Below are 10,365 nucleotides of genomic sequence, written 5' to 3'. Positions count from 1 at the left end.
GAACACCTTTCTACAGTTTAAAGTGGCTTAAATATAACTCTACAACTCTTCAGTCTTCATTCAGTATGGATACATTTATGACTATGTAACTGATGCCCACATCTGTATCCGCCTAGCCCACATGCACATAGCTCAAAAGCAACATCACATGAGTTACTGGGATAGGCTCCTTAGGTTTATGATGTAAGAAACTCTGCCAGTCAGAATCTGCCTATTTTAATCTGCCGTAGGAATACTGAAGTTCCTGAGCAGAAATGCCCTTCTACGATTTTGACTTTGTGATTCTAGTTAATAGGAAAACATCAGATGGACAGTTAAGAAGGTAAAACACTTGATTTTCTCTGGAGGAGATCTTTGTTTTGTCAGGTCAGCTTAGTAAAGATAAAGTGAACTGAAATAAAAATAGAGTGTGCAGTTAAATTTTGTGTAAAGTAGATAGATAGATAGATAGATAGATAGATAGATACTTTATTGGCTCTGCATGCAGTAAAGTATTTTTATGCACTTATGGAGTGTCATTTCATTGAGTGATTCATCAAAATTGCGCAACCAATTTCTTTCTGAACACAATTTTCATTCTGAAATCCTTTAAAGGCTCATATCATATGAAAGTTTGATGCAGTGAACACTGTTAAGATTTCAACACATAATTAATACCTCAGTTCATCCAGTCCATGAATGTAACACAGAATACAAAATGGCGGGGAAGTTAAATTTTCTAACGACTAAGGACATGAAAACTCATTTTAATTTAAAATTGTGTCAGGCGTGCAGTTTGAGAAATAAAGATTAAATAAGAATTAAAAGAGAGATTTTGGTAAGTAAACACACAAACACTTCATAAATGAACCACGGAAAATGCAGGATATTGGCCCTTTTATTATACTGCTGTAGACAGGACAGCTGTTATGCGCACACTTGCCCATGTTCTCTCAAACAATGCATTTCCAGGAAGAAGTGTTTATCTATTATGAGGATTAAAGTAGAGTACAGCTTACAACTGTTGGGGCAGGTTTACTAACACGTCTCTGAGTAGTGTACTGGTTCAACCTGTTGTGCCCCACCTGACTGCGGAGACAGATAAATCAACAAAGCATGGAACAACAGCCCATATCAGACATGACAGTCGTGTTGTTGTTAAAAACACATGTTAAAATTTTGGGGAATTTAAAAACATGTACAAAATGTAAGCAAAAAAATATGTCAACACTTGAAGTGTGCCCAAGTTCATCCACACTGTGTTCATCCCAGGGTATGTTTCTCCTGCTCAGGCTAAATCTCCAAGTATTTAATGGTGTTATGTTCTGTTCTGTTTCCTTATTCACTCACTATAAATGTAAAGTAATTCCAAATGTACAAATTACTTTGCAGCTCATGCAAATATTTTTTAATTATTAAAAAGGTCTCTGACAAGAAGCTAGAGCCCTAGGTGGGGCATTTCTCATAAACATGCTAATTAGCGTTAGGATTAGCATAAACATGCTAATAAGTACCTCTTTACAACCCTTTGGTGAAGTCTGCCTCAGTACAGATTCAACAGTAACTTCATGCTCAGAACTCCCAGAGAGGACCAATCAGGAAGTGTCGTTTTACAGCTGTCTGACCGACACGGCTGAGAAGAAAGATGATCAATTGTTGAAAAGTTGAGGTGCATGGGTTTATGACTTTGAATTGTTAGTTATGAACACAATCTATATTACCTGCAGTTAAATGGTCTAATTTTCAAAAACTACCATGATCAATAATATCATTCTACCAAGCGAGATACACGCACAGCCGGTATGTCTCTGTCCACAAAAGTGTGTACTTGGCACTTGGTCTGCAGAACTGCTTTTGGGACAAGGCTAAAATCTGCAGAACATTTTTTCTGGAAGCACACAAACGGTCTGCATTATTTACAATCCAGAAGAATGTGGACTTTCTCAGCAATGTGCATGTTAAGGCCATGTATCTGCAAGTAAAAGAAAGCCTGAGATTAAGATTAGGATAAACAGACCACATAGGCCACATTGCTATTACACAGCAAAAATACTGACAATAGTTTTGTTTAAAAATGAATTAGATAAAAAAAAGTGTGTGTATTTGATTTTTTCTTGTTTTCATTTTTGTCTTTTTTTTAAAAACTCATTTTATTATGATGATTACTATTAAGGGTGTCACGGTGGCGCAGCAGGTTGGTGTCGCAGTCACACAGCTCCAGGGACCTCCAGGGTGACTGTCTGTGAGGAGTGTGGTGTGTTCTCCCTGTGTTTGTGTGGGTTTCCTCTGGGTGACTGTCTGTGAGGAGTGTGGTGTGTTCTCCCTGTGTTTGTGTGGGTTTCCTCCGGGTGACTGTCTGTGAGGAGTGTGGTGTGTTCTCCCTGTGTCTGCGTGGGTTTCCTCCGGGTGACTGTCTGTGAGGAGTGTAGTGTGTTCTCCCTGTGTCTGCGTGGGTGTCCTCCGGGTGACTGTCTGTGAGCAGCGTGGTGTGTTCTCTCTGTGTCTGCGTGGGTTTCCACCGGGTGACTGTCTATGAGGAATGTGGTGTGTTCTCCCTGTGTCTGCGTGGGTTTCCTCTGGGTGACTGTCTATGAGGAATGTGGTGTGTTCTCCCTGTGTCTGAGTGGGTTTCCTCCGGATGACTGTCTTTGAGGAGTGTGGTGTGTTCTCTCTTTGTCTGTGTGGGTTTCCTCCGGGTGACTGTCTGTGAGGAGTGTGATGTGTTCTCCCTGTGTCTGCGTGGGTTTCCTCCGGGTGACTGTCTATGAGGAATGTGGTGTGTTCTCCCTGTGTCTGAGTGGGTGCTGGTACGTTGATTTGCAACTCAAAAGTGTCCATAGGTGTGAGTGTGTGTGTGCTTGTGTTGCCCTGTGAATGACTGGCGCCCCCTACAGGGTGTGTTCCCACCTCATGCCCAGAGATTCTGGATAGGCTCTGGACCCACTACTACGACCCTGACTTGGAAAAGCAGTTACAGACGATGAATGAATGAATAATATTATGGCCGTGCTTAATTCTGTAATTCATTAACGTGTTAAATAAATAACATACTGGAAAATGCCATGATAAAGTCTACGGCTAAATCTAAAACAGCTCCAGATTTGCAATGTAGTGCCCCATATATAGCTAATTAAATTATGCCTTCAACAAATAAATAGCGCTCCAAAGGTTGGTCTGAGAGTTGTGCAGGTTTCGCTGAATAAATGACTATCCAGACATAGAGAACTCTGAGATACTGAAGCACTTATTTCATGACCTAGTGCACTACATTTAAAGTCAACAGCGTTTTCGATCTCCGTGTGAAATGAAAGCAGATTTGTGGCGCCATCTGCCGTTGGCGCTGCGGCGGTACAGTTTTCACTGACAACAGTTCTCTGTTAAGACGGGTCTATTCGAAGATAATGTAAAGTAAAACGTAAAATGCCAGTGTCTGTCCTCCATTGCGGTTGATTTACTTATTTACCCACAATCCAGCAGAGAGATGATGTTTTAGATTTCATTAGGCCCCAGAAAAAGGTCGAGATAAACACCGTATTTGTCAAAGCGATAAAAGGGGAAACACGCACACAACAGTTACCAAAGACACAACATTATGTTTTCCTTGCACCCTTCAACACTACATCAGTCTTCTTTAGTTACCACAGTGTCGCATGTTGACTTTACGTCGTGTATTTTGCGCGTGTTCTGAGCTGGGGTTTTTTCTGTCACCCGCCCAAACCGTGCCTTACGTGTGTACGGAGCACCGGTGGCTCCAATCCACCACAACAAAACACGGCCAGGACCAGGGGGATGAGGAAATAAACCCGTTCCCACGCTTTATTTAGCTGTGGTCAAGTTTTAACTACAATGTTCCCTTGACGTACAAAGTGCTTGCCACAAAATAATTACGTTTTGTTTAGTGAGATAAGTAACCGTTATATTTTGGCTACAGGTTAGTGAGGTGTTTTAAAGAGATACCTAAGTAATATTTTAGTAAGAATAAACACACCACGCTTTATTTAATAGTGCCCACAACTTAAAGACTAAGCACCACTTAATGGAGCTCCATGAATATTCCACATTATTGTAGTTACTGACAGATATAAGTATGAGTTAAAATGAAAATAGCAGCTTAATTTGCTTTAAAACTGACAATTTTATTAAACTGACGGAAAAACCCGAGCTCCCTACGGAAATTCTCGAACGCGACCGTGACGTCACTGGTGGACAACAGCTGAACAACGCCGCGGTAAAACACCGTTATGACTGACTGTTATGACAGTATCTAGCTAAATAACCAACATTATTCATGACAATAGCCTAGCAATAAGCTAAACTCAAATGTAGAGGTACCGTTATTCTTGTAAATGTGATCGAAGTCGAACTCGAATTCATCCGACACTATAAACCTCCGTAATGCAGCTACGTAGCCGAGTATAATCTGAGACACCGAGTTTAGCGAGTCAAGCTAACGTTAACTAACACCAACTAAAACAGGCGAAGTGAGTGTCCTTACCCTGTTTACCTCCATGTTACAGAGGCTCTTGAACATGAGAGAGGGGGGGGGTCTTTTAAGCCTTATTCCTTGAATTAGTAAGAAATAAATAATCAATAAACACAAGTTAGGAACTCAAATTCCACTTTGTTTGAGGGGAGGGTGGGCGTCACGGTGGTGCAGTGTCACAGGGGGACACTATTAGAGGGACCTGGAGGTTGTGGGTTCGATTCCCACTCCGGGTGACTGTCTGTGAGGAGTGTGGTGTGTTCTCTCTGTGTCTGCGTGGGTTTCCTCCGGGTGACTGTCTGTGAGGAGTGTGGCGTGTTCTCTCTGTGTCTGCGTGGGTTTCCTCCGGGTGACTGTCTGTGAGGAGTGTGGTGTGTTCTCCCTGTGTCTGTGTGGGTTTCCTCCGGGTGACTGTCTGTGAGGAGTGTGGTGTGTTCTCCCTGTGTCTGCGTGGGTTTCCTCCGGGTGACTGTCTGTGAGGAGTGTGGCGTGTTCTCTCTGTGTCTGCGTGGGTTTCCTCCGGGTGACTCTGTGAGGAGTGTGGCGTGTTCTCCCTGTGTCTGCGTGGGTTTCCTCCGGGTGACTGTCTGTGAGGAGTGTGGTGTGTTCTCTCTGTGTCTGCGTGGGTTTCCTCCGGGTGACTGTCTGTGAGGAGTGTGGTGTGTTCTCTCTGTGTCTGCGTGGGTTTCCTCCGGGTGACTGTCTGTGAGGAGTGTGGCGTGTTCTCTCTGTGTCTGCGTGGGTTTCCTCCGGGTGACTCTGTGAGGAGTGTGGCGTGTTCTCCCTGTGTCTGCGTGGGTTTCCTCCGGGTGACTGTCTGTGAGGAGTGTGGTGTGGGTTTCCTCCGGGTGTTTCGGTTTCCTCCCACAGTCCATAAACAAACGCTGGTAGGTGGATTGGCGACTCAAAAGTGTGTGTGTGTGTGTGTTGCCCTGTGAAGCCACCCTGAACTGGATAAGGGTTACAGAGGTAATGGATGGACTTTCATAGAGCTGGTGCTTACCCTTTAACCATCTGGTTCCCACCTATGACGTATGTATTATAACATATATGTTGCCTCACGTAAAGATATCGAATAAGTGTTAAGGGATTTAAAGTTGATGGGAATTAGAAACGATGGTGAAGTCATGGCCATGGCTCTGTAAGATGTAGAAAAGAGAGCTGTGTGCACCCCAGTGTATGTCGTGGCCATGACCCGTGCGGTTACAGAGGAATGCTTTTTATTTTTTCACAAAGAGGGGCCCCAGAAGCCGCAGACTAAAAAAAAAAAAAAGAAAAAAAAACAGCTAGCACTTAATTTAAGGTGGAAAGGGAAAGTAAAATAAATCACTGGCGAATAGGAGGGACAAGTTCAGCCTCGTCGTGTGTGTGTGTGTGTGTGTGTGTGTCAGGGCGCGTGCGTGCGTGATGTAAACGAAAATGAAGACCGAGAGAGAGGAGGGACGAGCAGAAAAAAGGGGGATTTTCGCTCATCTACAGCCGAGATATTGTTGCTATGAGTGAATAAACAGGGCTCTGGTGGTGGGGCGAAGCAGCAGTGACGCGCGTGCAAAAGGAGAGAGAGAAGGAAGCATATATCTATACCGAGAGAGAGAGAGACACCGAGGACGCGCGCGCTCTCGTCTAGTCGGAGCTCAACCGCATCGTTATGTTTTCATAAACGCGGGCGTGAGGAACATACCCGAGCGCTGACACACGCAGTCTAACGGAGATCTTAGCTAACGGGCTGCGCGTGTGTGTGGTGTGTGTGTGAGTGCGTATGAGTGTGTGGCACCGAGACGGCGGCGGTATGTCGAACAGAAAGCACAGGGACAGCCAGGAGATGTGCGCGCGGAAGGTGCGGGAGCTGGCGCAGATTGGAGCTAATAAACAGTGCTTCGAGTGCGGCCAGCCCGGGGTCACTTACATCGACATCACCGTGGGCTGCTTCGTCTGCACGTCGTGCTCTGGAATGCTGTGAGTAGCCTGGGCTCACTCTGCTGCTGTTGATTAAAGGGCCCAATATGCGATATCTTTCTATTCTGAAGCTTATTCTTAACCCTGGGGTTCACTCCTGACTTGAGTGTGAATGCGTGCGTGTGTGTGTGTTTACCATAAACACACCTAATCCATTATTTACGTGTTTTTAACCTGTTTTACTTAATGTAAATTTAAGACTACGCACATGATCTTCGTTCTGACTGTTGCTTGGTTCAACAAGAAGTTCAGAAATGACACACTCCTTATAACTTCAGCAGGAATGGGCGGGGCTAAACGCAGAGGCCTATATGTAAATGACGTCCTGTCCAGTTGGCAACCCTTGATTGTCCTTAAGTCAGTTTGTTCTGTGTGAGTTGAGAGGTGGATATAGGCCTATGTTTTGAGTGGGATCACAGTGTGACGTCATAAACAGCGTGTCTCATATAAAGGCTGGACTCATATATAGACGAGAATGTGAAAAGTAGCTTACATTTTGAAACGTTAACTAAGATTTACAGTACGATTTAGCGGTACGGCTAACATGAGCCCTGTTGTAGCTAAATTTGGAAGTGCTCCTGTCCTAAGCCTAGTTTGCACAGTTGTGTAGTACATGTGGATGGGGGTCTGTCAGTTTTGGCTAGCCCCCCGTCTCTGGTGTCTCACTGCAGTGTTTATATCTCCATTTTCTCTTTAATTGCTAAGCTGTTCTGTCGTTTTCAGGCCTTGTTTCTTTTCACCCGTGTAGTCAATCAGGTTTGCCATCATTATATTCATTATACGCTGTTTTGCATGTCAGCATGATTGAGGCACACTGAATATTGCTTATATCCCACTGCACTTTATATTTTCATGGTAGTCTAGACACAAACACAGAACGGCCATGTCTAATAGTCGTCTTTTTACGGTTACGCATTCTTAATGTTTTTATACCTCTAAATGTCCTTCATCTTTACCCTTACCCCCTCACCCACTCTTTAGGGCTGTTAATATACTCCAGATAGTCAAAGGCATGTAGATCTCAAACGGGTTTAGCACAATGTAGCTTCACCGGTGTGTGTTTAATTTTACAGTCTCTCAATCTTTATTTTTTACAGGAGGGGACTCAACCCACCCCACAGAGTCAAATCCATCTCCATGACAACCTTCTCCCAACAGGAAGTGGAGTTTTTGCAAAACCATGGCAACGAGGTGAGTGACAGGCAGGAGAGCAAATGATGCTTCAGGAGCTGCTGACACGGCAGGGTCATCATCGGTGCATAAACTACAGCTCACAGTAATGCAGTCCCCTGTTTAAAACAGTACAGAATAAACCCATCTGGATTTTTTTAGTGTTGTTTGTACCGAAATAAAAATGCATAATATATCAACACAAAATCAAAATGGATAAGGTTAAAATTGAGATTATATGGCTGTTCCTATAAAATAAATAAAATACATTAATCAAAAGGTAAACAATGACAACAATGGTAGTGTGACAGTCACAAAGATCCAGGGACCTGGAGGTTGTGGGTTCGATTCCCACTCCGGGTGACTGTCTGTGAGGAGTGTGGTGTGTTCTCTCTGTGTCTGCGCGGGTTTCCTCCGGGTGACTGTCTGTGAGGAGTGTGGTGTGTTCTCTCTGTGTCTGCGTGGTTTTCCTCCGGGTGACTGTCTGTGAGGAGTGTGGTGTGTTCTCTCTGTGTCTGCGTGGGTTTCTTCCGGGTGACTGTCTGTGAGGAGTGTGGTGTGTTCTCTCTGTGTCTGCGTGGGTTTCCTCCGGGTGACTGTCTGTGAGGAGTGTGGTGTGTTCTCTCTGTGTCTGCGTGGGTTTCCTCCAGGTGACTGTCTGTGAGGAGTGTGGTGTGTTCTCTCTGTGTCTGCGTGGGTTTCCTCCGGGTGACTGTCTGTGAGGAGTGTGGTGTGTTCTCTCTGTGTCTGCGTGGTTTTCCTCCGGGTGACTGTCTGTGAGGAGTGTGGTGTGTTCTCTCTGTGTCTGCGTGGGTTTCTTCCGGGTGACTGTCTGTGAGGAGTGTGGTGTGTTCTCTCTGTGTCTGCGTGGGTTTCCTCCGGGTGACTGTCTGTGAGGAGTGTGGTGTGTTCTCACTTTGTTTGCGTGGGTTTCCTCCGGGTGACTGTCTGTGAGGAGTGTGGTGTGTTCTCTCTGTGTCTGTGTGGGTTTCCTCTGGGTGACTGTCTGTGAGGAGTGTGGTGTGTTCTCCCTGTGTCTGCGTGGGTTTCCTCCGGGTGACTGTCTGTGAGGAGTGTGGTGTGTTCTCTCTGTGTCTGCGTGGGTTTCCTCCGGGTGACTGTCTGTGAGAAGTGTGGTGTGTTCTCACTTTGTTTGCGTGGGTTTCCTCCGGGTGACTGTCTGTGAGGAGTGTTCTCCCTGTGTCTGTGTGGGTTTCCTCTGGGTGCTCTGGTTTTCTCCCACTCTCCAAAAACACACGTTGGTAGGTGGATTGGAGACACAAAAGTGTCCATAGGTGTGAATGTGTGAGTGTGTGTTGCCCTGTGATGGACAGGCGCCCCCTCCAGAGTGTGTTCCCACCTTGTGCCCAGTGATTCCAGGTAGGCTCTGGACCCACCGTGACCCTGAACTGGATAAGGGTTACAGACAATGAACGAATGAATGAATGTGTATTTCTTTTTTTATTGGGTCTTTAACTATAATCCACTTTCATCTGAAACCTGGATTGGGCTATTTTTGACCAATTGCTTCAATGATGAGTCTAAAGGGTCTCAATACAGGACCCACATGGTGAGGGGATGTGTAGGTCATGACCAAAGATAATGCAGTGTAATGAGACAGAACACTCTGCATATTCACTGTGAGCAGGTTGTAATATCAGTAAGATGTCCATTTCTAACGGTGGCTGTAGAGAGAGAATCACCCGTTGCTGAACTGTGGGTATAGGGAGGCACAGAGTGTGTTTTGTGGAATGTGGCAGGTCCTTGCACTTTGCGAATGTGTGTAGGCCACATGAAGTTAAGCTAGCCTCTGTAGTGCATAAATATTGAATGGGAGTGCAAGTGCTGACTTCTGAAGTATCTGTGAAGAGTCTAAAATTCTTTCAAGCCTACACACCCTTGCACCACCATTCACTAACACACACACACACAGCACCCCACAAACACCGCTTATATTACCACTAAAAGCCTCTCATGCATTACAGCAATAGTCTCCTGTGATTGATTTGTTGGTGGAAGCTGTGTCTTGTATAACAGCCCTAAAACACTGGTCTCAAAACTCTGAGTCATTCTCACTCCTTCTCCTGCACAAAAAGCCTGTTGACTGTAAGAGGTTGGCACTGTGGATATGAATGGGGGAAAGAGGAGATGATAGAAATGAACTGGCATCGCAGGGTTGAGATGTCACTAATGTGGTGTTATTTGAATCGCAGTGTGTTTGTGCCTGTGACACTTTGATCAGTCCTGAACAGAAGGCTGTAACTACACTTCTCTGGTTTGTGGCTGTAGATTGGGAAGAGGACTTGGCTCTGTATGTTTGATCGAAAGACTGATGGCTGTTTTGACGCACGAGACTCGCAGAAGTTTAAAGAGTTTCTTCAGGACAAATATGAACGGAAGAAATGGTGAGTTACGTTTTGTGAAAAATGTTTATACGTAAGGGGCATTCTCTTCATATTCATTCATCCAGCTATTCCTCCATCCATCCCTATGTTGTTTAACTGATGTTTCTATCCATTCATCCAGAAGCAGCCTTGACCCGCATTAATCATGCTCCCTATAGGAGGCTCTTATCATACGTACAGAATAATTCATAAAGTTCGTAACCTGAGGTGTGTGTTCCCCTCACTATTTGGAAACCCCTGGAACCGTGATTGATCACTAGTCAAATGTCTTTGTTTGTTTGTGATATGTTCTTTTACAGCTCTTCCTCAGTGCATTTTTCAAATCAGAATTTATATTTACATCATGTGCCTTTCTCAGAGCATTTCGTACAA

The 10,365-nt window shown here is 44.7% G+C and overlaps 1 protein-coding gene across 2 annotated transcripts in view; it reads left to right on the top strand.

The window, feature by feature from the left end:
• Positions 1-5,856: 5,856 nt before the first annotated feature.
• agfg2 (ArfGAP with FG repeats 2) overlaps positions 5,857-10,365 on the top strand; it is a 16,828-nt gene continuing 12,319 nt past the window's right edge. For both annotated transcript variants that reach the window (XM_066681333.1, XM_066681332.1), the window contains exons 1-3: positions 5,857-6,418; positions 7,516-7,609; positions 9,878-9,993. In XM_066681333.1, coding sequence (XP_066537430.1) covers positions 6,222-6,418; positions 7,516-7,609; positions 9,878-9,993 — 407 coding nt within the window. In that variant the 5' untranslated portion in view covers positions 5,857-6,221. The remainder of the gene's footprint in view (positions 6,419-7,515; positions 7,610-9,877; positions 9,994-10,365) is intronic.

This window comes from Hoplias malabaricus, chromosome 9 (assembly GCF_029633855.1).
Source record: "Hoplias malabaricus isolate fHopMal1 chromosome 9, fHopMal1.hap1, whole genome shotgun sequence".
NCBI lineage: Eukaryota > Metazoa > Chordata > Actinopteri > Characiformes > Erythrinidae > Hoplias > Hoplias malabaricus.
The sequence above is the reverse complement of the archived record's forward strand: the minus strand, read 5'-3'. Positions and strand labels throughout refer to the sequence as shown.